The sequence below is a fragment of the Rhinopithecus roxellana genome, chromosome 3 (genome assembly GCF_007565055.1).
Source record: "Rhinopithecus roxellana isolate Shanxi Qingling chromosome 3, ASM756505v1, whole genome shotgun sequence".
Classification (NCBI taxonomy): Eukaryota; Metazoa; Chordata; class Mammalia; order Primates; family Cercopithecidae; genus Rhinopithecus; species Rhinopithecus roxellana.
The window spans coordinates 126,430,256-126,456,833 of NC_044551.1; the positions used below are offsets into that span (position 1 = coordinate 126,430,256).

At 37.5% G+C, this 26,578-nt stretch overlaps 1 protein-coding gene and 1 long non-coding RNA gene across 2 annotated transcripts in view; one reads left to right on the forward strand and one right to left on the reverse strand.

The window, feature by feature from the left end:
• Positions 1 to 24,884, reverse strand: part of FGF10 (fibroblast growth factor 10) — a 94,595-nt gene extending 69,711 nt beyond the window's left edge. Inside the window, exon 1 of the mRNA XM_010355918.2 lies at positions 23,823 to 24,884. Within this exon, the coding sequence (XP_010354220.1) occupies positions 23,823 to 24,147 (325 nt within the window). The 5' untranslated portion in view covers positions 24,148 to 24,884. The remainder of the gene's footprint in view (positions 1 to 23,822) is intronic.
• Positions 24,197 to 26,578, forward strand: part of LOC104656316 — a 28,640-nt gene continuing 26,258 nt past the window's right edge. Inside the window, exon 1 of the long non-coding RNA XR_747109.2 lies at positions 24,197 to 24,378. This is a non-coding gene — a long non-coding RNA (uncharacterized LOC104656316). The remainder of the gene's footprint in view (positions 24,379 to 26,578) is intronic.

Here is a 26,578-nt window from a genome sequence, read left to right on the forward strand (position 1 = left end):
ACGTAATCCAGCATGTAAACAGAACAAAAGACAAAAACCACATGATTATCTCAATAGATGCAGAAAAGGCCTTCGACAAAATTCAACAGCCCTTCATGCTAAAAACGCTCAATAAATTCGGTATTGATGGAACGTATCTCAAAATAATAAGAGCTATTTATGACAAGCCCACAGCCAATATCATACTGAATGGGCAAAAACTGGAAAAATTCCATTTGAAAACTGGCACAAGACAGGGATGCCCTCTCTCACCACTCCTATTCAACATAGTGTTGGAAGTTCTGGGTAGGGCAATCAGGCAAGAGAAAGAAATCAAGGGTATTCAGTTAGGAAAAGAAGAAGTCAAATTGTCCCTGTTTGCAGATGACATGATTGTATATTTAGAAAACCCCATTGTCTCAGGCCAAAATTTCCTTAAGCTGATAAGCAACTTCAGCAAAGTCTCAGGATACAAAATTAATGTGCAAAAATCACAAGCATTCTTATACACCAGTAGCAGACAAACAGAAAGCCAAATCATGAATGAACTTCCATTCACAATTGCTTCAAAGAGAATAAAATACCTAGGAATCCAACTTGCAAGGGATGTAAAGGACCTCTTCAAGGAGAACTACAAACCACTGCTCAGTGAAATAAAAGAGGACATAAACAAATGGAAGAACATACCATGCTCATGGATAGGAAGAATCAATATCATGAAAATAGCCATACTGCCCAAGGTCATTTATAGATTCAATGCCATCCCCATCAAGCTACCAATGAGTTTCTTCACAGGATTGGAAAAACAGCTTTAAAGTTCATATGGAACCAAAAAAGAGCCCGCATTGCCAAGACAATCCTAAGTCAAAAGAACAAAGCTGGAGGCATCACGCTACCAGACTTCAAACTATACTACAAGGCTACAGTAACCAAAACAGCATGGTACTGGTACCAAAACAGAGATATAGACCAATGGAACAGAACAGAGTCCTCAGAAATAATACCACACATCTACAGCCATATGATCTTTGACAAACCTGACAAAAACAAGAAATGGGGAAAGGATTCCCTATTTAATAAATGGTGCTGCGAAAATTGGTTAGCCATAAATAGAAAGCTGAAAGTGGTTCCTTTCCTTACTCCTTATACGAAAATTAATTCAAGATGGATTAGAGACTTAAATGTTAGACCTAATACCATAAAAACCCTAGAAGAAAACCTAGGTAATACCATTCAGGACATAGGCATGGGCAAGGACTTCATGTCTAAAACACCAAAAGCAACGGCAACAAAAGCCAAAATTGACAAATGGGATCTCATTTAACTAAAGAGCTTCTGCACAGCAAAAGAAACTACCATCAGAGTGAACAGGCAACCTACAGAATGGGAGAAAATTGTTGCAATCTACTCATCTGACAAAGGGCTAATATCCAGAACCTACAAAGAACTCAAACAAATTTACAAGAAAAAAACAAACAAACCCATCCAAAAGTGGGCAAAGGATATGAACAGACATTTCTCAAAAGAAGACATTCATACAGCCAACAGACACATGAAAAAATGCTCATCATCAGTCACCATCAGAGAAATGCAAATCAAAACCACAATGAGATACCATCTCACACCAGTTAGAATGGCAATCATTAAAAAGTCAGGAAACAACAGGTGCTGGAGAGGATGTGGAGAAATAGGAACACTTTTACACTGTTGGTGGGACTGTAAACTAGTTCAACCATTATGAAAAACAGTATGGTGATTCCTCAAGGATCTAGAATTATAAGTACCATATGACCCAGCCATCACATTACTGGGTATATGCCCAAAGGATTATAAATCATGCTGCTATAAAGACACATGCACATGTATGTTTATTGTGGCACTATTCACAATAGCAAAGACTTGGAATCAACCCAAATGTCCATCAGTGACAGACTGGATTAAGAAAATGTGGCACATATACACCATGGAATACTATGCAGCCATAAAAAAGGATGAGTTTGTGCCCTTTGTAGGGACATGGATGCAGCTGGAAACCATCATTCTCAGCAAAGTATCGCAAGAACAGAAAACCAAACACCGCATGTTCTCACTCATAGGTGGGAACTAAACAATGAGATCACTTGGACTTGGGAAGGGGAACATCACACACCGGGGCCTATCATGGGGAGAGGGGAGGTGGGAGGGATTGCATTGGGAGTTATACCTGATGTAAATGACGAGTTGATGGGTGCTGACGAGTTGATGGGTGCAGCACACCAACATGGCACAGGTATACATATGTAACAAACCTGCACATTATACACATGTACCCTAGAACTTAAAGTATAATAATGATAATAATAATAATAATAAAAATAGGGACTTTGAAACTTAGGCTAAGTAAAGTGAGAATTCACTGTAGAATTCTGAGGACAGACTTGATGTAATCTAACTTAACATCTTAAAAGGATCACTGTCAGCTCTAAGAAGAATAGATGCTAGATGCTAGCTGTGTGATCCTGGGTAAATTTATTAACCTTCTAGAACCTCAGTTTCCTTATCTGGAAAATATGTAATAATAATAAAACTTCACGAGGTTTTTATGAAGATTAAGAGAGATAATTCAAGTAAACCGTTTAGAACTGTGTCTGGCACATAGTACATGCTCTCTAAACGTTAACCATTATTATTATTTTAGGAACCCGTTTTGAAAGGTAGTAATTTTGTCTCTGCTGCTTAATACTCTGATGATTTGGAGGCACTGTGGTTAGCACACTGAGTGCTTTCCTGTGAGAATCAAGTTCAAGACAACTGAGATCCTTCTGGGCCTGCTTTTCTATATTTAAACAGAGAATAACACTGGACATTTGATCATTACTTGGAAATAGAGTGACTAACATCCCAGTTTGCCTGGGATGCCCCTGATTTTAAAACTGAAAAGTCTCTGGTCCTGGGAAGCTCCTTTGTCTCAGGACATTGGTTCCTCCAAATATTCTAATGAATATCATAGTGTGGAAGGTGAAGTAGACCTTTTAGTTTGGTATCTTCCTATTCTTAGTTTATTTGTTGTTATAAATTAAAACAACAAAACTCAATCAAATAAACATGTATACATTTAACTTTGAGCCAAGATATGTTTGTAGCCAGTACCACATTGGTTGCCATGGTGCTCAATGCATATTTCTTGAATTGAACTAGCATTATTTCAGATTTTGCCTTTGCTATGTAATGGAATGTTTATAAGGCAGGTTGACATAGTGAATAGCATTTCTAAATTCACGTCACCCTCTGAGCAGAGTTGAACTGGCTCCATTCATACCATCCTTCATCATTTATCCACATATATGGAGAGCTTACTGTATGCCACAAAGTATGTGTACAATAGATGGTTTAATAAATGTATGGCTATCTGAAAAAAAAAAAAACACACACAGTGGCACATAAATAACACATATGTTGATTAAAACTGAATTGCCTTAGAACCTTGCCCAAGATTAACATAGGGAAACAAGGATTTTTATATAGTCAGTCTAACAGATTATAAAAATATGACTTTAATAACAACTTATTCCAATTTCTAATTTTTCTCTTTCTAGTCCCCAGCCTGCTTCTTCACAAAATGTCAATATTACTAATTTAAAATTTTATTAATTCAATCAGAGTGCCAGGCACTGAATAAGGACATGAGAGGGTAGGATGGTCTAGGATGGAGGCAATATATTTTTATTCTACCTATAATCGTAGTCACTAATAGAGGAAAATATATAATAAGACAATTGATGGATGGCATTTTTCAATGAGTAAAATTGGAAGTTTGCAATTCAGATTCTTTAATAGTTGAAATAATTTGATCCTTCTTTGGAGCACAAAACATTAGGGCAAAGATGTCTTCGGCTAAGTGCCTCATACAACATAGCACAGCATATAACAAATAATTTCAAACCTCCATACCTCCATGAAGTATATTGGGATTGTGAAAAATCCAACCACACTTCTTTAGGTTGTTCAGTAAAATAATCATCTCAGACTAGTAAGTTATGGCCATTGTCAGTGGTTACATACTGCTAAATTCAGCTGAAACTATAGGTTAAGCTTATTAAATGACTTTGAAGCCTCTAATAAGAAGAAAACATATTTTTAAAAGATCTGGATGGAAGAAAGATGCTTCAGTGTGTTATGTGTTGTCAATTTTTTTGTTGCTTTGTTTTTTTGAGACAGGGTCTCACTCTTGTCCAGGCTAGGGTTCAGTGGCACAAGCAGGGCTCACTGCAGCCTCATCCTAAGAGCAAGGGATCCTTCCGCCTCAGCCTCTTCAGTAGCTAGGACTACCAGCAAGCACTATCATGAGTGGCTAATTTTTTTATTTTTTGTAGAGATGAGGTCTTCTTATGTTGTCCAGCCTGGTATCAAATTCCTGGGCTGAAGTAATCCTCCTGCTTCGGTCTTCCAAAGTGTTGAGATTACAGGTATGAGCCACTACTTCCAGCCCATGTTGTCAATTATTTATTAATATGTTCATATTCATATTTCCTACGACTTTACAGGAGATATTCCATGAATTATATGGAATATGAATCTGGTATTATGTATATTTTGTAGTTATAAAGAAATGTCACTTACACAGACATGAGCCTATAATTTGCATACTCATGAAACACCCAAAGTGGACAGAGTCACAGCTTTGACTGTAGTCCCAGTTCCAGTCATCTGAGAAAAGGTCATCCACAGGAACTGAAACTCAATCTCCACAGCTGAAGGAAAGAATTTCTCACAATAGAGGACTTTTTTCTTAATAAACCGTAAGACATTAAAGAACTGTTTGAGTTCAAAAGATGGTTCCTGAGGAAACTATAGAATCTCGTCATATTCCTTCTCCATGTTTCCAGTTTTGGAGGCTGGGCTGCAAATTCAAGTGATCGTTTTGAGGGCTAGGTTCCTGCCAACACTCTTGGGGTTAGACACACATACGCATAAATTCCTGTGGCTTAAAAAAGAAGAAGGGAAGAGCTCTCGATCTCTAAAAGTTTGTTTACATGACTGTCATTTGGTGTAGCATCCCCAGCTCTTTCTCATAAATAGCAGTGGCAGAGCACTCTGACATGGTGAGAAAACAGCCAGCTTTTGATGAGTATCATATCTTCTCTTCCCTCCCTCCAGCTTTAGCACACGTGCACTCAGACAATTACAAGAGTGAGCTGAAAACTGACCTAGTCTCAGATTTATCAGAAAATCTCTTTCACCAAACAGGGAGCATTTAAACTTCAGCGTATGTTTTAACTTGCTTTAAAAATTACCTCCTTTTTATAGAATATACTGGCACTTTCTCCCTTTCCAGAATATGTGCAAAAGCAGAAAATGTGCAAACCTGGAATATGTGTATGAAATTCATTCTGCCAAATTTTTCAGATTATCTCAAGCTCAAAAGACCTTTGGCCTTTCCTCCCATCACCTCTACACTTAATTTAGTGTTACTCTTAATTTTATTGCTTTTTAGAGATTATTAAAATTCAGATTTCTTTGTGTGAACATATTTTCCCCCTCTCCTCCATCGCCAACTTTGTGCAGTACATCTAGAATGAGACTTCTATAGTTTGCATTTTGAACAAGCACATTAGTTCATTCTGAGCATGTGGTCCATAGACCCAAGTTTGAGAAATATCTGTTATTGACTGTTATTACTATCTATTTCCAATCTGGCTTTCCTCTCCTGCTCCAAGCCTCTTTCTAAATGCTCATTAGAAGGAATCTTCTTATAAAGAGAAATAGGTAAGGTATGGATCTCAAATCAGAATGCACAACTCTCTCTGTGGGCATTCTATCTCCAAGAAAGTTGCAGAAACTTCCTGGGGATTGGAATGAATGAACATATTCATTTATTTGCCTAGTATCAGATAATATAAGTAAAATCCTTGAATGACACTGGGGTTGGTAGAATTGATCCTCATGTGCTTTTTGTGCTCAAGGTAATCCTGGGTCACATTTCTTATCTATTTCCCTTGCACCGGAGCCCCATTCCTAATTGCACCACCTTTCCCAATATCACAACTATCACCTATCTTCTCAAATTACTATAGTCACAACACTCAGTAGACAATGAGTGTTGAGGAGAAAAAGAAGTCAGTTCCATAGCACTCTAAATTAGCAGCTGTTTCAGTCAGCCTCAGCTCCATAAAAGCCCCATTACGCTAAGACCTGACAAAACATTTATCTGCTGTCTGCAACTTCAATACCTCTATTACTGTGAGAGAAACAAATTTTCTGTAAGAGGAAATGCCAGTTTTAGAATCTTGTTTTTTTTTTTTTTTTTTTTTTTTTTCCAGGCCATAAAAATTCAAGCGATATAAACAAAGATGTTAATAAATTTTAGGAGAGTTCTACTATGTATTATGGAAACATTTTGAGATGTGAGAGGCTTAAAGGTAGGGTGTTAAAGGAATTCTATACATAGTGAGAGAAGATGGATGATAAAAGATGTTAGTTTCAAAGAGTAAATACACAGCAATGTCAACATAAATGTTGACAAATCCTTCAGAAAGTACTGGTTACTGAAATTTAATTACATTTGCTATGGTTTGAATATTTGTCCCCTCCAAAATTCATTTGAAATTTAATCCCCAATACAGCAGCATTAACCAAAAGGTGATTGGTTCATGAACGCTCTGCCCTCATGATTGGATTAATTCATTAATGGATTAATTGATTGATGGATTATCATGGGAGTAGAACTGGTGGCTTTGGAGAAAGAGGAACCTGAGCTATCACACTCAGCCCCTTTGATGTGTGATGTTCTCTGCTGCCACAGTGCCCTGCAGAAAGTCCCTAGTAGCAAGAATACCCTCAACAGATGTGGCCCCATGACTCTGGACTTCTCAGACTTCATAAGTGTAAGAAACAAACTTTGTTTCTTATAAATTGCCTAGTTTCGGGTAGTCTGTTACAAACAACAGAAAATGAACTAAGGCAACACTAATTACCCATTTTTAAAAATTGGTCTTTTCTCACCTTTAACTATAAAGGGGCTTCTTTAAATGGGAAAGGTTCCCATTATTTTAGTGCCCATCTTCAGAAAAGGGGCTCTTGGGCCAGGAAACCCTTTAATCAAGTCAGATTGAATGTATAGCCCAAAGGAAAAACAGGCCACTTTTATGGACAGGTTCTGTATCAAACAACCAAAGTCCTTTGCTTTTGTAGTGCCTAGCAGTCAAGGTATTGTAAGAAAATAAACTATATTTTAAAATAATGTTTTACAAACATATAGTCAATTAAACTTGTTATCCCTTTAGATTCAACTAAAATTTGAAGTTCCATTATAAGCCTGATACTTTTCTAGATACTTTTCATAGATTATTTCATTTAATCTTCATAGATGGAATGAGAAAACAGAAGTTTAGAGACTTTTCTCATTCACACAATTCTTAAGAGGTTGGAACTTATATCTATTTGAGTCCATGCTTAGTACTATCTACCACAAGATACTGCTTTGTGTTTGTCAAATGATCCTTAATTTGGGCTGCACAAAGTTTTCATAGATTCCTGTATTACTTTTCTGGGGCAGATATAACAAACTACTACAAAGTTGATGGCTTAAAGCAATGGAAATTTATTCTCACAGTTCTGGAGGCCAGAACTCTAATATCTGTTTCTCTTGGCTGAAATTAAGGTGCTGGCAGGGCTGTATTCCATCTAGAAGCTCTCCAGGGGAGCATCCATTGCCTGCCTCTTTCAGCTTCTGGTGCCACATTCCTTGGTCACATTGCTTGGCTCATGGACTTACTACTATGTTCAAAGCCAACAGTGTAGCATCTTCAAATCTCTGCTTCCATCCTCAAATCACCTTCTGCCTTCTGTGTGTATGTCTACTCTCCCTCTGCTTCTCTCTTATAAGGACATTTGTCATGGTATTTGGGGCCCACTTGAATAATCCAGGATAATCTCCTCATCGCAAAATCTTTAATTTAATCACATCTGCAAAACTTTACCATATAAGGTAATAGTCACAGGTTCCAGGGATTACAGCCTGATATTTTTGGGTGGCCATTATTCAAGCTTCTATATCCTATCTAAATTAAAGTCCAAAATCTCATTTAAATAACAACAGTTCTAAAATCTCAAATTGTATAATGTAAATAATGGATTCAGAGATGGATGAGACTCTGGGTATGATCTATCCTGGGCAAAATTATTCTCTGTTACTGAATCCATAAAACTAGAAAAAAAGTTATCAGTTCCTAAAATGCAATGGTGGAACAAGCATAGTATAACAGTTATAAATATTCCTATTCCAAAATGAGAAAAATGTGAAGAAGAAAGAAGTCATTGGTCCCAAGCAATTTCAAAATCCAGCAGGGTAAACTCCACTAGGTTTCCCGACCTGGGAGTCACCCTCTGTGACTTGAGGGTCCTGCCTCAGGGCACATGGCTAGAGTCTCTGCTTCTATGCCTCTGCACTTCCTTTGTACCCAAGGCTCTGCACTCAGGGTGATCCTTTTTCTTGAAAGGTATCACGTGTTTGCAGCTGAATAGTTTTATCAACTTGCCTGTAGAATTTTGGGAGTCTGACAGCCTTCCTTCAATTTGCTCTGTCTTTGTCTATTTTAGTTCAAGCTGTCAGTGTTTCTGCTGATACAACATTCTCAAAAACTCTGTGGTCTTCCTGTGTATGTCACAGGGATTCATGCCGTGAGAGGGTTCTCTACAGATCTTTCCTAGATAACCTCATCTCTATTCCTGACTTCTGTTGAGGTGGCTGAAGGAATCCATCCATCACATGTTTCATTTCTTCAGCACTATCATAAGGTTATCTAGTGGTACCCTTAGCCTTCTCTTCAGAGCATGCTTTCCTAACAGTGAATCTCCTAACTTAGCATCTTTTGCAATCTGGGTAGGCTGAGAATTTCCCAAATCATCAAGTGCTATTTTGATTTTGTTTAACAGTTCTTTTTTCACTTTATCTCCTTCCTTTTGCATTTTACTATAAACAGGAAGAGAAATCAGGCTGATCTTTTAACACTTTGCTTGGAAATTTCCCCAGTTAAATACCCAAACTCATCACTTACATGTTCTGTTTTTCACATAACGTAGAACACGGTTCAGCTACATTTCTGTAGCTGAAAGGATTGCCTTTCTTCTAGTTTTCAATAACATACTCTTAATTTCCCTCTGAGCCCTCACCAAAAGCACTGTTAATATTAATATGTCTACCAACATTCTGTTTATGATGTTACATGTATTCTCTAAATGAGGTAGGCATTCTCTGCTGTGCCAAACACCTCCTCCTAAATCCTCACCTTAGCACCTTTTATCTTTATATTTCTAACAGAAGTCTAACAGAAGTCTGTCTAAGGAAATCCAGGCTTTTTTATCATGTGCTTCAAAATCCATCCAACTTATGTCCACTATCCACTTCCCAAGCCACTTTCACATTTTTAGGTTGAGTTACAGCATGACCCTGCTCTAAGTACCATATCTATATTGGTTTCTTATGGCTTCTGCAACAAATTACCACAAAGTTGGTGTCTTCGACTAATATAAATCTATTCTCTCAATGTTCTGGGGACTAGAAGTCCAATATCAAATTTTCTGGGCCTAGAGCAAGGTGTCAGCAGTGTCAAACTCCTCTATATGTTCTAGGGAGACAATCTGTTCCTTTCCTCTTCCAGTCTCCTTGGCTCATGACTCCTTTGTCCATCTTCAAAGACAACAACACTGTATCTTTAAATCTTTGTTTCCATTGTCAAAATGCCTTCTGCCTTTTGTGCTTCTATGTATGTCTAATCTCCTTGTGTCTCTCTTATAAGGGCACTTGTGATAGCATTAAGGGCCTACCTGCACAATGACGATAATCTCCTCATCTCAAGATCCTTAACTTGATCACATTTGCAAAAACTTTACAAATACAGTAACATTCACAGTTTCCAGGGATTAGAACCTTTGGGTGGTCATTATTCAGCATAATATAGCTACGTTTCCTAATATAAGTACACTCCAGGAATCTAGTCCCTAGTCTGTGAAATAAATATACTAAACTAAAATATTTTAATAATAATTTAGTTAAATACAGTCATATTATTATTAAGCCTCTGAGGTCAAGATAAAGTAAATGACCTGCTTAAGATCCACAGTAAATGTTTTGACACAGACAAGACCACTCTCTTTACTCCCACTCCTTGCAGCACTTTATTCTTCCTCTCCAAAATAATTACTAAGAATTGCTCATTTTTTAATTGCCACCAAATTATCCAAGAACCCAAAAATACAACTCTGAAACTAGAAATAACTGTCTCATAGCAGGAATTTTAAAGGAGCTAAAGTAACTTTTAATATCCACTGAATGTTATCAGTAGTAACCTTAGGAAAACTAGAGAAACATGAAAAATGATTCACTTCATGATTACACATTTTTTATTCAGAAATTTTAATGAATTCAATGAATTTTTTAATTCAGTCTCTTAAATAATGACGACCTTACTAACTTATTTTTCACGTTCTCAGAATTGTAGAATTTATAACTAAGTGAAATTTTAAAAGCTAATTTATTTCAACTATCATTTTAGGTAGGTAGCATATTAATCACCTTTCCAGACCAGGTGACTGAACTTTGAGAGTCTAAGTAAGTTGACCAAGATCATGAGGTTAAAAGCAGTAATTTACTTAATACTGTGTAGAAAGAGGACTTATTATATGCCAAATACTATCTTAAGTGCTTGCATGTAAAAGTCAATGAGGTATGGTTCTTACTCTCAACAAGTTTTCTGTTTATGAGGAAACTAGATGGGTAAACAGTCAACTAATCAAGTGTGGGGTTGTATTATAATACTAGGTATAGGATTTTTGGAAGCACAAGTTTTGAGAGGACAGCAGGAAGGTTTCCCAGAGATGACATCTAAGTGAAATTTGAAAAGAAGAAGAGCTGGGAAAGAGGGCCGGGACATCATTCCAGGCTGAACTAGCAGTGTCTGGCAAGGCCAAACATGAAGGGAAAAGGCACGTTCTAGAACTGAAATCAATGTAAAATAGCTATAATGGGCACTGTAGTAAGAAATGAGGCCAGGGAGTTGGTAGGGAGTAAATCATGAGGGTCTTATATGACATGTGAAGGAATGTAGAGATTACATGATATTATATGACATATGACATGTGATGTGATGGTATGTAGTAGTATCTAAGAGGGAACTAGCTTGTGTGGATTTGTGCCTTACATAGATCACACTGATTAAGACTAGGATGGTCTTGTGATAGTACACTGAGACTGAACAGGTATGAATAATAAAATGCCAGAACAAGAGACATATACTGGAACTGTCCCAGGCAGGCAAAGATAGAAGATCACCATCACTAAGACTGGCCAAGGTTTTATACTCAATTATGCTAACTCTATAATGTCAGTCTGCTACAATAATGGTTAGGCCTAATTTTCTCATCTAAACATAGTATGGGCATAACAATGATGATCTTACCCATATTACAAATTTTTTCTGAAAATCAGTTGATGAAAGCATTAATCTGGAAAATTTTTTATTATTCAATGATTTAGGGAACTTTTCACATAATGGAATAATTAGTGACAACATAAGTAGTCATGGCATAAAAGAGTAATGAGAACTAACACTGTTGAACTCTTACATGGTGTTAGGTCCCATATTTAATACAACTTTACAATTATAGTCTCATTTGTAAATTTATGACTCATTCTTCCAACAGTGGTGAGGTGGGTGATATTATTACCTAAACTTAAAAGATACAGAGACCAAGACCCAGGGAGTAACTTGGCCATGATCACACAGCTATGAAATTTTATAAATAATCCAGATTGTGGGTGTTATCTACTCGAGAGCTCATAGTGTCAGTAGGGGGGTGTAGTTGTATATATGCTGTCTGTATGTTTCTCCTAGTTTGTTTAAAAAAATACTTACATGTACTCTTTTTCCAGAAAAAGAAGTTTAGCATATTTTGTTTCTTTTTCTGATCATGTAAACCAAGTAAATCTAAGACAATTTACAATACAAATGCCAAAAAAAAAAAAAAAAAAAAAAAAAAAGGTCCACAGCTAGAGCAAGAAATACTGATGCTTCAGGTGTTCCTTTTGGGAATTGGATGGAAATTACAAAACCTATTCACAGTGAAATATACATATTAAGAATTTTTGAAGTTCCAAGTAGTTTAAATTTTAAAATAATGATCATTTGACAAATCAGAAATACAAAGAATATGTCATTTTAGTGAAGAGCAGAAGAACTACTTCTTTTCCATGTCCCTAGTATAAAATTAGCTCTTTTTCCTTTTGATTAAGCTACAATTTCTTGCTACTTACTATATTTAGATTGTCAATTATAATGTAGATAATACTTCTTTGAAATATTCTTCCACTTTCTTTTTTTACTTCAAGAAGTAAAAATGAAAAAAAAAAAAAAGGAAAGGGCAAGTTTAAATAAAAATCATGTCAATGTAATATTTTGCCAGAAAGTTGAGATCCACAAATATGAGGATAAATTTACATACTTCCCTTTCACATGATACCACCTTCTACTGTACTTTGCTTTGTCTGTCAGAAGATGCCTACCTGCATGCAAACTTTCTGTTTCCTGCCTGTGATTTCCTGAAAATTTCATGTTTGACTCCACACCCACACATTTCTTTGCCTTCTTTTAGAATATTATTCCTTCTCTGGTTTTATCTCGTCTAGCTAGAGTTCCTTATCCTCAGTGTGACCCCCTGATGTCATGCATCCCTCCCTTAGTTAGAGACTGCTGTTTACTTAAATTCTGTCCTGCTTCTTGGCATTGCATACAAACTGCCTTATATGCTGTTTCAACTCCCTGTGACAGTCTCTTCTTTCTACTTCTAGACTGCAAATGCTTTAAGGGTATAAGCCAAAAAGGTCACAGTAATAGGATAAGAAACAAGAAACAACTACCAACTTTATGAAGAACTAAGTATCTGTGATAATGCTGGTTCAAAACTGTAAGTTGAAATATAAGATTTATTCTGAAATATTTAAAAATTAAGAATTACTTTTCTTTGTTACCTTTTATTCTGTAATCATCAAATCTCCATGGTTACCTATTTTACTATTCTTTTTTCTTTCTTTCTTTTAACCTTTTACAGCTTGTGTCCTTGAGAATATCCATCTTCTGTTCTTTATTTTAAGCACCTTGCTCTCTCCTCAAGTTACCTTCCGTTTTCAAGTACAGGTTGAGTATCCTTTATCTGAAATGCTTGGGACCAGAAGCGTTTCAGATTTTGGATTTTTTCAGTTTTTGAAATATTTGCACATACATAATGCGATATCTTGGGGATGGGACCCAAGTCTAAACACAAAACTAATTTGTGATTTATATACACACAGCCCGGAAGTAATTTTTAAAAATATTTTAAATAATTGTGTGCATGAAACAAAGTCCATATACATTGAACCATCAGAAAGCAAAGGTGTCACTATCTTAGCCACTGATGTAGGTAATCTGTGGTTATTTGGCATCACCCTCATTCCTGACTCTGAACTTAAATGCTACTGATAAGCAATCATTTTCTTACACTTATTCATACATAAGTACTTAAGAGTAAACAACATGACATACCACTATTACAGTGAAAAAATAATGTGTTTGGGGTAATTAGGCAGCACAGTAACATCACCAGAATACCTGTATCAGCTGTTAAGCAACAGCAGCTGAAGGGGGATGGGAGGATCTTTTTTCCCCTTGGGGATGCTGAATAAACTGTGCTTCGATGTTTGGACTGTGATCTTTTATATGAGGATAGGTTTGGAATTTTCTACTTTTGGCATCATGTCGGCACTCAAAAAGTTTTGGATTTTGGAGCATTTTGGATTTGAGATTTTTGGATTAGAAGTGCTAAATCTGTTTCTTCTACCAGTTTCTTAAAGAACCAGGCCTCTACGTTTTCCCCAAAACTTCAGAACATTATGAATATTACAGTTCCAAATCAAATTTCAGGTAGTTCTATTTTGAGACGGAGTCTTGTTCTGTCGCCCAGGCTGGAGTGCAGTGGCGCGATCTCGGCTCACTGCAAGCTCCACCTCCCGGGTTCACGCCATTCTCCTGCCTCAGCCTCCCAAGTAGCTCGGACTACAGGCGCCCGCCATCACGCCCGGCTAATTTTTTGTATTTTTAGTAGAGAAGGGGTTTCACCGTGTTAGCCGGGATGTTCTTGATCTCCTGACCTCGTGATCCCCCCGCCTCAGCCTCCCAAAGTGCCGGGATTACAGGCGTGAGCCACTGTGCCTGGCCAATATTTCCCTTTTTAAACAAAATCCAGGTATATTTCTCCTTCCCGCCTATTTCCTCAGTTCCTGCATTGTTGAACGCCACTTCATCGAATAATATAATTGTTGCTTTCCTGATGTTTTCCCCCTGAAATAAAAGGAAGCATCATATTTACTTTTTCTTTATATAGTACCCTTTTGATTAAGGCTTATGATGTGCCAGGCACCATTAAGCTGTGTGTGTCCATTCAGATTTCAAACTTCTGCCACATCCAGCCTCAGTATGCCTTCTCTGTACTTCTTGAATGAGACACCAAACTCTCCCCTTGCAGTTCGCTTCTCACCTCTTCAAAAGGCTTCTCTAGCTGTGCTCTTTGGAGTAGTTCCCAGTCGTTTCCTAGTTTTCTATTAAAACATTGTACTTGTGTCGTTGATAGCACTCACCTCAATTTTTTATCATATCACCTCTTGGTTAACTTGTTTTTTGACATTTTCTGTGGAGAATGTAAGCTCTATGAGAGCAGAAAGACCAACTTTTTTCAACAATGCATTTATTCAGTGCCTCACGCACTATCTGACACAAAGCAAGCACTCAAATTTCAGTTGAATGACTCAATGAATGAATGTAAGATCTCATTTCATCTTTACCATGTAGTAAAAAGGTAGGTATTGTTAATATCCTTGTTTTACTGATGACAACATGCCCAAAGTTATCAACTCTTATCTCGCAGTTTGCCTACAGGTGTGCGGCTTCAAAGTCTGCTTTCACTCTGGGACTATACTTTTTATCACTTTGAATCAAAGCCTATACTTTTAATCACTTTCTCATACCTCCTTTTTAGCAGGAACTGGGACTTCGCTTTCCTTGCTTTGATAGCCTGGCTGCGATGACTTCTGTGGGACTTCTCTTAGATCATAGGTTCTCATTTCAGTTAATTTAACATCCAGTTGAATGCCAGGGCTTGGGTTATATTTCCCTCACACCTTTCTTGTCATGTCAGCCCTTTTGCAGTGCTACTCATTAGCTTGATCTCTTTCCTGAGAGTTCAAAACCCTTGTCTTCATCACTCCAGCAAAGCATCTCCTCCTCCTTTCACAGTATGTGTCCAAACACTCTGAGGCCTCTTCTCTTTTTCTACTTTTCCTTCTGGCTTCTCAAACGTTTCATTATGTGATCTTTACCATCTCTCTTGTTTCCTGGATGTCAGCATATTTGAGCTCTAAAACACTATTTTTGTTCATCAGGTTTTTAATACTATAATGTGATTAACATCACTAACACTTTTCTTTTATACTTGTGGAATCATATCCTTCTGCAGAGATATTCCCAAAAAATGACCCCCCAAATCTGGTAATTACTGCTATGAATACCATTATAAATGTATCTTACTTTAGATCATCAATAGTATGTAAATCAGTGTCATATGTTACCGTTTACCCCATGTTACAGAATATTAATTCTTCCTTTAATATTTCTGTCAGTAAATTAAAGTTACTTAAAATTTGAAAACAATTGTAAAAACAAGCTTGACTTTTATTACTATTATAACAGATAAATTTAACGTATTTATCTCAATCTGACTATTGAGTCAGATTCTGCATATGATAAACTTAAATCTAATTCATCAATCAGTGCCAAAAAATTCTTTCTTAGGAGAAGTATATGAAAACACGGAATTACTTCAGATTCTAACTCCTGTTGGTATTTCAAAAATTCCTAGTTAAGGCATATGCATTTCTACATTTGTTTCATCTGACATACTATACATATTTTACATTGTTTCCTGATTTAAAAACAGTTTTATTGAGAACCGAGGTTTTATTTTTAAAAGTCACATATATTTGACAGGGGTACTCAGAGAAGCTTGATAATCTAAGTGCCATTCTGGAAATTGGGAATATCAAAGACCTCCAAATCAGCATTCATCTTTTTTAAAATAAATGACAACTAAAGTAGAAAAATAGAAGTGTTCAGGCTGAGTGTGGTAGCTCACACCTGTAATCCCAGTGCTTTGGGTGGCCGAGGCTGGAGGATCACTTGAGCCCACGAATTTGAGACAAGCCTGGGCAACATAGTGAGACCCTGTCTCTACAAAACGAACAAACAAACAAAAATAATCAAACAATCCAGGCTGGGTGGTGCATGCCTGCAGTTTCCACTGCCTGGGAGGATCACCTGAGCCCAGGAGGTTCAGGCTGCAGTAAGCTGTGATCATGAGTGAGACCCTGTTTTTAAAATCATCTTCACTTTCTTTCTTTTATGATAGTCCAGACAAAGGCAAAAATGTAAGAAAAATGGCAAAGTAGCTAGTAAGTGTTACGTATGCAAATAATTTAAAAGAAAATAGGAAAAGTAGGGAGAGTTATTGGGAGCAAAAATTTAACTTGGAGGAAAAATGCAGAATGATGATCTAGTAATGGGATAATCAGTACTCTAAAGGGTGCTAATCTGTGGTTTGTCCACTTCACTTACAGCAGAGCTTAAAAGAAGTTGACCTGGAATGCTGGGATAAGAAGGAATTCACTGCAGAATTGAAATGAGAAGACGGTCCTGATGAAGTATATTGAATTTACACCATTGAAGATTTTTATGCAAAATAAAAACAACACTATCAGTTTTAGATGCTATGTCCCTGAATGTCACCTTGGGTGCCAAGTAACACTAATGAATGACTTTCCCTGGCCTTAAAGGTATGTAGCCAGTTCTGAAACCAGAGAAAAGTTATTAAAAACAAACAAACAAACAACAACAACAAAAAAAAACACAAAACCAAGGAGGTGAAAATAATGGAGTGAGGAAGGGATGGTAAACTATTAGGGATTTACAATGCCTCAGAAGCAGGTTGTCACAGACTGACTCAAAACAAAGCTATTAGAAAGAAGTCAATGAGCCTTGAATTGTAAAGACTCTATGAATATGTCAAGTTGTCCTCAACACAGGAACAAAAAAGGTTAAGGATGAAATAACATGTCTGTTTTTTCAGTAAAGTTTGTTAACACAAGGTCCTTGAAGAAAAGTAATAATACTTATTATTATAGAAAAACATTAAAAATACCTTTTTAAAAAAGTTCTAAATCTTGTAGCAATCCAACACTATTCAGAATTAGATGGAATTTAACCCACCCTATTCAGAATTAGGTTCTAGTTGTGGTGAAATTATTAGGTTTGTTTAGTTGACAATTCTTTGAAATTTGGGGTATATCAAGTTAATCAATACTTTGCCTTCTATTAGGGTTAGATGATTCATTAATAACTCAATGACATCATTCCTTGCAGGAAGCATTCCAAAACTTTGAAAATCATTCATTAATAATGCACATACTGACAGAATGGGTATAGGTAAAGGTGGACTGGTTTAGGTTGAAGAATTATTAGGTGAACTATAAAATAAGGCAATGCTTTACTGCCAGCACTATGAATCTATCAGATAGTAATTGGATGCACGTGTTAGCAGCAGTAAAAAGTCACTGTCCAGTTGTCCACCTTACATGGGAATCTACTCTGAGTGTCTTCTTTGATTTATTGTGCCAATTAGAACACAGCGTTCAAAGAAAGAACACAACTGATCTGATTTAAAAGCAAGGGAGCCTTTAAGGCCATTATTTTGTGGGTGACCTGGCTCCCTTTTAGATATCTTGAAACTTTCTATTTGTGTAAAATCTATACAAATTAAGTACTGGGTTTTAAACTGATTCTGTACAATGTCAACATTTTGTATTCATTAATTCAGTATCAGAGTGTAACTGGTGGCTTTCCAAGATGCGGGTATATTTCCTTTCGTTAATTTTAAAGGTGCATTTCTAAGCTATTCTTTGTTATACTGACTGAATGGCACAGATAAAGGTAACACGCATTGAGAAGAAAGCGTGCTGATTATAAAATAATGTTTTAAATCTGGAAAACAAAGTAATAAACACCCTTGGTCAAATGTCAAATGTAAATTATCTTAGATCATTGCAATATACCATGAAAGATTTAAACACTTCTGCATAAACGACTTGAGACAAAATGAAGTTGATTACATGTCTATATTGTGATAAAACTATATTAAAATTACATAAACATGAATTGTATATTCCATCTTTTCTATAAAATAAAATAGATTTGTAATTTCTGGAAGGAAAATTCTAGTATTTTCCTTACTTATATTAAGCAAACATCAACTATTAAGGTTGACAGATACTAAAAATGTCATCTGAATTACTCTTGATTGCAAAGTTCACAAAATTAATGTTAAGATAGATTAAAATCACTTTGCACTAATACACATACATTACTCTTCTTTCTGAAGCATAATAAAGAAATATAATTTGCACTACAATGTCGGATAAGCATATAGACATTAAGGCTTAGGAAAGATGTAGTTATTCACAGGCAGCTCATAAATGGGAGGAACATTAGTTCCATTTCAAATGAGCTGTCAAATTTTTTTCAACATTTTTTTGGCTTGTGGAAAGTTAGACATTTGGATAATAAATGGGGTTTGCTTCTGAACATTAAAGTAATTGTATAGAAATTTAAAGTGTTCATTCATGTTCTACTATAAGTTCTTTAAATTCTAAAGAAATGCAGCTTTTCACTCTAAACTGGAAAGTATAAATGTAGAAGAAACTATAAAGACAGTGGGGTTTATTTGATCCTATAAGACACTTCTTCCACTTCTTTTTCTTTTGTTAAAATTCTGTGCCTAAGCATCATTTTGAAAACACTTGCTTTTAAAGAGTCATTCACACCTTTAGGTAATAGGTTACTGAAATATCCAAGACCTAGAATTTGGTGTCTCTGAATTCTCATGCTCCAATATGGGCGTGTGATTCCTGACAACTGTTTCCTTAGATTTCTCCTTGTAGGTGGTTATAAATCAGGTTTATGAAGAGGAAACTCTCTTGAATTGTGCATTTTTAATAGATCTATGATAAATCCATCAAAGTGGAGGTTCCATATGGTAGAAATGCAGTAAAGGTAACAGGACAATGTCATGTAAACATTAAATACAGTGTCTTCCACCTTCATAAATCCTCAATGCTCATGATTAAATGCTGCCGGTTATAAATTATGCAACTAAATTCTAGAAACAACCACAACTGAAATAAGATACCAGTGGAAGCCATAAATTGTCTATAGTTTTTTCTTCACAGAATACTCTTGTGTCATTATTAGGGGATAATTTTTGAGTTCCTATTTTCCTCAACAATTATTTTTTCTCACTTCATTTAGCTTCCTACAATAAGCTCTAGTCCTGGTTAAAAAGTAATAATCCCAGACAATAATCTGTCATTTTATATGGTAAAGTACCTTTTTGATTTGCAGGTTTATTTTAAAATTTTCTTAATATGTATAGCTTAAGTCTCTAAGATGTCGCCCTTTTTAGAGTCATATATCAGAAGTTTCTACAACAGTCCAATTTCTCAGGTATTTACAATCAACTTATTTTATTACACAAGGGAACAATTAAACATTTGGCCCTCAGCTGTAAATAATTACTATATAAAATGACATTCATGGATTTTTCTTAAATAGTCATATATTCCTAATGACCTCTGTTAACATAAGTGAGATTGATGTATGTGTATTTTGTGTATATCCGTAAGCAATTATATTCCCAAATATCAAAAGAGAGAATTTACCTAGAGAATACACTAGCCTTGTTTGATATCATGTGGCCACCTGCAATGACACGTTTGATGTATTTGTTTTTCTGCAATTGTCATTTTATTTCTGTTCCAATTTAATTCTAAAGAATGGTGTTCACAGCAAGAAGCAGGTAAGGATCTGGATAATGTGTTTTTTAGAGATTTCAGGTGTCATATTCTAATAAATTGATATTAATGTTGGAAGTAGCAGAAAGGTACAATAAGAAAGGAGAGATACAACCAATAGGCTGGGGCTTGAATCCTGGTTCTGCCCATTTCTAGCTGAATGACCTTGGACAATTTACTTTTTTCAGTATTAGTTTTCAAATTTGAAAAATATTGATAGTTATAGGACTCTTATGATTATTAAATGAAGTGTGTATTTAAAGAGATAAAGCATATACAGCATACTCTTTACATATTGATTTCTCTGTTGCCTTCCATACTTCTTTCCTAGAAAGGCCCAGGAGCCTTTTTTGTGACTTTCCCTTTTTGGAATATCTATTCTTAATTGTTTCAAGTTTAGGTATACATTTTCCTTTCACTAGATCCCTCTTTTCTACAAATGACAACCATGGGAGAAGCTCACAGCTGTTTTACTCACATCCAGAAATAAGTCAACTGGTCCCACTTGCAAGGATACCTAACAGCTGTATCCAGCCTTTCTAAGAGGTCAGAACTAAAGCCGAGTGGTAAGGTTTCAAGGGCAAAGCTCAAGATGTAAAGAATGATAAAACAAAAACCTTAATGAGCCTACACATATCTAGTGACAGATACACCACAGCTATTCTAAATTATTCAAGCTTTCTCAGACTTCTAGCAGCAGAAAAATAATTCATGTTTGCTCTCTTTATTCTACTCTCATATCATGACAAAGAAGCAAACAAAAAGTATAGCCCCCCCCCAAAAAAATTATAATAATCACCCATATAGAGAAGAACTTTGTTAGCACATGTGGTCTTTTTAGAACCATCTAATTTCTGGGAACTAGTTTTGAAAGTAGAAGTTAAAAATGACTTTGCAATACTTATAGATGATTGTCTTACTTTCCTTTTGCTAGCATTCTGCTGGCAAAAAGTCAGTAAAACAGTTTTTTAATTATCCAGGACATCAAAAACATATACCCTTTTAGATAAGCTGTTACTGCAATTTAGCAGCAATAATACTAGGGTCAAAAGTAACAAAGAAAATTAATCTTCAAATAAGCAAACCTCAAAAGAACAGGTTTGTGTATTGAGAATAATTAATCACTTGTTTAGGCAAATATTACTGAAATGTGGTTTTTGGAAAAGGAACTGACACTCTTCAGAGGTTAGAGATCCTAGTATTTAACAAGCTACCATTTGGTGGACGGCTGGCTGGCTACCCTGTAGGCATGGCAAAAGTTTGTTCATATGTTATTATGCAACATTTAGACAATATCTTAATACCATGTAGTTCAGCTGAATCAGTCCAGTTGGAAATTGTAGCAGCATTTAGATTACCTGGCCACATGTCAAATTAAGGCTTTTTCAATCTCTAATTTTCACTTGCTATGTTTTGACACAGATATTCTTGGAAAGCCTAAATTGTTTATGATTTGACAATATTTAGTGGAGTGAACCCCTCCACTTTCACTTTTAGTCATTGATTAAGATTGCATTACCATATAAGATATTTAGCTTGTCATTATAACAAATAATATATGTTATCACACAGAAAATAAAATATTAGTATATTTTGGACAGTTAGGATGGAACTTTTCTACACCCGTTTTATACAATATATATTGTATACTTTTCTTCTTTGCAGGTAGTTCTTATTGTAAAGATGAAATTCAGTTTCTACGGTGGAAATCATTTTACTATGCAACTAATCACATGTGATTATGATTCTAGAAAATAGCAATTTAAGTTGTGTAAACTAAAACAGCAGATTTGTTCTTAAGTCATATTATAAAGACCTTTAAAGTATAGCACAAACATTCGTTAAAAAGAAAAAAGTTTGCTCAAAGATAACACTCTGAAACTTTATCATATTCTTTTGAGTTTTCTCCATGAAAAATAAGAAATCAGTCCATCGGAATTTCTTTTTTTAAAATTTCCAGCTCACTCTGTCTAGGTGTCTGTTTGGATACACTCTGTCTGTTTGGATAGCTTCTTCCCCATCCTCCTAACTGAATGACACCACAACTATTTTATTTTAGAAGAAAATAAAGTTTTCACATTTTTAATAAAAAAAAAACCTTAGAGGTTATATACACAGGATCTAATGAATTCAGGTAACAAATGACTTTTAAGCAAAAATAATTGTCATCCTTATGACATTATTTCAGCTACTTTCTATGAATCAGGTAATGTAGTACTTAATTATCTCTAGTATGAAACATAAAATGAAACACTTTAAAAGCACTTCTACACGTATTTTTATTACTTATAAACATATTGTGAATTTTAGTAAATAGAACCAGTGGCTGAGGAGGAACAGAAGTTAATGTTGAGTGTGTGTGCATCCCCACAGAAGAAAACTAAATTCTTAATTATTGTAAATTTGTATTCAAAACTAAAATGTTAAATGCTGGTCAACTGTCATTCCCATTAGTACCTGGTACTTTCTAAACCAAGGAATCTTGAAATGTTTGACTCATGTATTTAAGTTAGCTGATAATCTATGCTTAGAATTCCTGAAAAACTAACACAAAAATGTCTCCTTTAAAGGTGACTTGGAATTTACCATTGAGATAATGCCAAATGGTCACTAAAGATGTTTAAACATCATTGTCTACTGTCTTCAGTGTGCCATTACAGAGTCTTGGGTTCCTTTCACATAATAATCAGTAGAGGATGAATAAGTCTCACCACTTGAAAGTAACTGAGAAAGGAAGTCAACAGAGTAATCTGGTTTTGCTGGGTTGATTCAAGAAGAGACACAATATCCACCCCTCCTCTTCTAGTTCTCTCTCCCTCAACCAGCCCACACCCCTGCAAGAAAGAAATAAGGGAAAGAGAGAAAGAAGGAAAGAGAGAGGGAAAAGGCAAGAACAAAATCTAGGGATCCCAGGCATAATTTACACTGAGGAGAAAACGTCACACTGTAGGATAAACTATAGCCATGGAAACAGACTTATGACTTTTACTTTGAAAATAAAAGAATGACAATGAAATTTGTGTGAGGTCTGTGTGAATCCAGCCCCAGATGTTTACAATGCTGTAGTAGTATGGCTCTGCAATATGAGAGGTTTCAGAAGAAACAGTACAACAGGACACCACGAAGCAGTGCATACGCTATTGACAATGCAGGCATGAGCATCATGTTACCAAGAGAGAAGGCAGGCAGAAGACAAATAGCAGCGGTGGTGCCTGAAAAGCTAACTTCATGGACTGCAATCACTCAAACTAACATAAGGGACGCAAAACAAAACAAAACAAAAATCAAAACCAGAAAAATGTTTTTCCCTCATATCTAGAGGTGCTGGGGTAAGGGAATGGGGGTGGGGAGAGAGTGGAATTGATTTTTCTTTCTGAAATAAAGTTCCCACAAAGCCCCTATAATTGACAGCGGATGATTATTTTCAGCTTGAGGAGCCTGTCCCAAACTCTTAACAAGATTTCCAGGGAAAAGAAACAAAATGTGTTTACTTGAGCCATTTCCAGAAGGAAAGAAAAAGAGCTCTTTGGAGGAGGTAGGAAGGGCGGTGGAGAGAGAAAAGGGGCATCTTTGCACTGCAACAACTCTCTTGAGCGCCCTGCGTGGTCCGGCGAGTGACAGGCTGGAGGGAAGGAGTGGATAGGGCGGCAAGGGGTGGGGGATGTGGAGGGAGCGCGCTTAGGGGAGGGGATGCGGCAGCACAATGTATACATGGGGCGGGGGGGCGGGTGGTGAATTAGTGTGAAAGTATTCCACTTAATCATTTTACAGGGGTTGGGGACGTAAATATTTAGCTGGCCACATCTGGAAGAGATTTTTCCCCCCCGTGTGGGCTGGGGGTGGATAATTGGAAGGAGGGGAGCACGCATTTGTTACTTACTGTACGGGCAGTTCTCCTTCTTGGTCCCGCTGACCTTCCCGTTCTTTTCAATCTTGAGAAAGTACTTGGTGAAAGAGAATAGCTTTCTCCAGCGGACATCTCCTTGAAGGTGATTGTAGCTCCGCACATGCCTTCCCGCGCTGGAAGGAGAGGAGAAGGAGGAGGAAGAAGAATTGGTGGTCTCTGGTGACACCATGTCCTGACCAAGGGCTTGGCAGGTGACAGGGACGGAAGATACCAAGAACAGCAACAAAAAGCAGCAGCAGCAGCAGCCGGGCAGGTGGGGAAAGGCTGAGGCACAATGTGTCAGTATCCATTTCCACATTGTACTGAAACTCTCGGGACTGGAAATTGTCTCATCAGAAGGAACATACTGGAAGGGTAAGACCTGGTGCAAGGCAAGGAGAGAGTTCGAGGTGGTGGCTGCTGGTTAGCTCCCTCCGGGCGCGGATCTGGCCAGAAGTGAATGCACTAACATCCATAACTCCTCGGAAAAGCCGGTTGCCTCCCCTCGCTCCTTTCTGGGATCCGCTGCCTGCGCCTCTGGAGCCTCCGGGTGAATGGTGGACGTGGGTGGCCGCAGAAGCAGGAGCTGGTGGTGGCGGTGGTGGTGTTGGTCACAGCGCTCTTCGCTCCCCCAGGAGTTACTTTGTTCTCTTCTTTGCTCCTTTCTTCACCATGTTAGATGCCAAAAAGGTCTGAAAAACAGATGACAGCACGGTGAACAAAACCCAAGGGAGGTGGGGTGGGGAATAGGGGGAGATATTTGCGCCCCTCTGCGGTTGGCACCTTCTGGCCTCTCTCTGCGGAGCCCCAGCCTGCGAGCCGCTTCTACAAGTGTATCCCTTTGGAGTTGTCAGAACTGCAGGCAGCTACCCAGTCGCCGTTGTTTTCTTCCCTCTCTTCCTTTCTGTTTTTAGTGGTGCCTGCCGATTTGAAGGCTGCCGAAAGCCACTTTTTGTTTTGGGGGAAGGCAGCTGATGTTTTGTATGGCCCTATCCCCCACCCCCTTCCTTTGGAAAGTCCGCTTGTAAACAGGTTGAAACCTGGAGTCTAAATGTCAGTGATTCTAAGCCAGAGGTGGGCTCTGCCTCTGCTGGTCAAACCTCATTTGCAGGGGTGGAGAAGAAGGGGGAGGGGGTCAACAGGCGGTGGGACATCTGAAACCCTACGCTGCTGGGAACGCCAGGGAGAGGGAGGGTGAAAGGGGCAGAGAAGGGGGTGGGGGAGCAGGGGAGCGAGGAGAGAGCGCGATGCCTTTGCATCGAGCTTGGGGGCTGCCAGGTCCCTTCCTCGCCGCTGCTGTTGCGGCCGCAGCCGCCGCCGGCGCCTCTAGCTCTGGCAAATTCGTTGCTAAAGCGTCCTGCTCTCAGCGCGGGCCACGGCGCTGACGGTATCCTCCAGCTTTCCGAATTTTGCTATCTTCCAGCCTGAACTAATCCCTTCTGGGGAGCCCCTTTCTCACTTGTTTTCCAGCGTAGGATCTCCTCCCCCCACCCCCATTTCTTTTGGCAGTGAAGTACTTGAGAGCCACCTGGAGCCTGGTGCTTGGCTGACTTTTTCCTCCTTCTCACTCCCAGAAGAGGAGAGGGCTGGGAGAAAGCAGAAGATGCTGAGGATTTTAAACCCTCCAGAGCAGCAGATTATAAACTGATCGGAGCGAGCACAGAGAAGGAAGACATAATTAGGGTCCTTTCCTCCTCTGCTGCCAGCTTCCAAGGAGGTCTCCTCTTTAATGAATCACTGATTTCTCGCTTCCGTTGCTGAAGTAAAAAGTTCACACTTTGGCCCTTTCTGCCTTTTAAGCTCAGGGAGATTTATCGTCACCCTTAAAAGTTGCCTGTCTCTTGGCGCAAATGAAATCAGGGACCCAAATAACCGATTTCTAACTGCTAACTTGAGCCCTTCACTGAATCACGCTTGCACTTCAAAGCAAAAGCACTTTATGGCGATCGCAAAGATTTTACCATACAATTTGGCTGAATACCCTGCTGTCTGTTTTCTTTTCTATGCAATTTCCTTTGCACTTAGTCAGAAAGTGGAGGTTTTTTATTTTTTTATTTTTTTAATTTTATCTATCTTCACATTTCGTGTTTAAAGGGCTCTGTTTCACAGTATCACTGCTCTAGGAGTCTTCCTCTCCTTTTCACACTCTTTAACGCCACTCCAACTCCCCCCTTGCTCGAAGAAACTAGCTCACAGCCCAGGTATTGACAGAACTAAGTCGAAGGCTAGGAAGCCTTTGCCAAGAGTAAAGAGGCACAAAAAAGGAAATACTGTGATAATCCATTCCAATCTGAATAAGAAATACCTCCTAGAGGACCACTTCTTTAAGAATGACTCTAAACTAGGGAACATTTAACTAGAAGGAATGCCTAAACATGTACTGGAATGAAGTATCTATGTCACATAGTACAGTTAGACATTTGTATTTTGTTGAAGCCCATGAAATTGCCAACATTTTAAAGTTTTGTACCTACAAAAATGGTAATTTCATATGTTTCAAACTAAAATTAGGCTGCCAGTGTAAGATAGAGAAACACTTCAAGGTGAACTGGGAGTTTAACAACAACAACTGTAATTTGGAGGGAACTAATTAGAAGAGCCTGTGTTCACACAAGCCAGGATCCCTATAATGTGTGTTTGACCTCCATGTTGGTCGTGAACCAGAGAAATGCAAACAAATAAAAAAAAAATAGCTCTAGAGATGAGCATTAGGAATGATTGCTCAATTAAGTATTTAATGACTTGAAAAA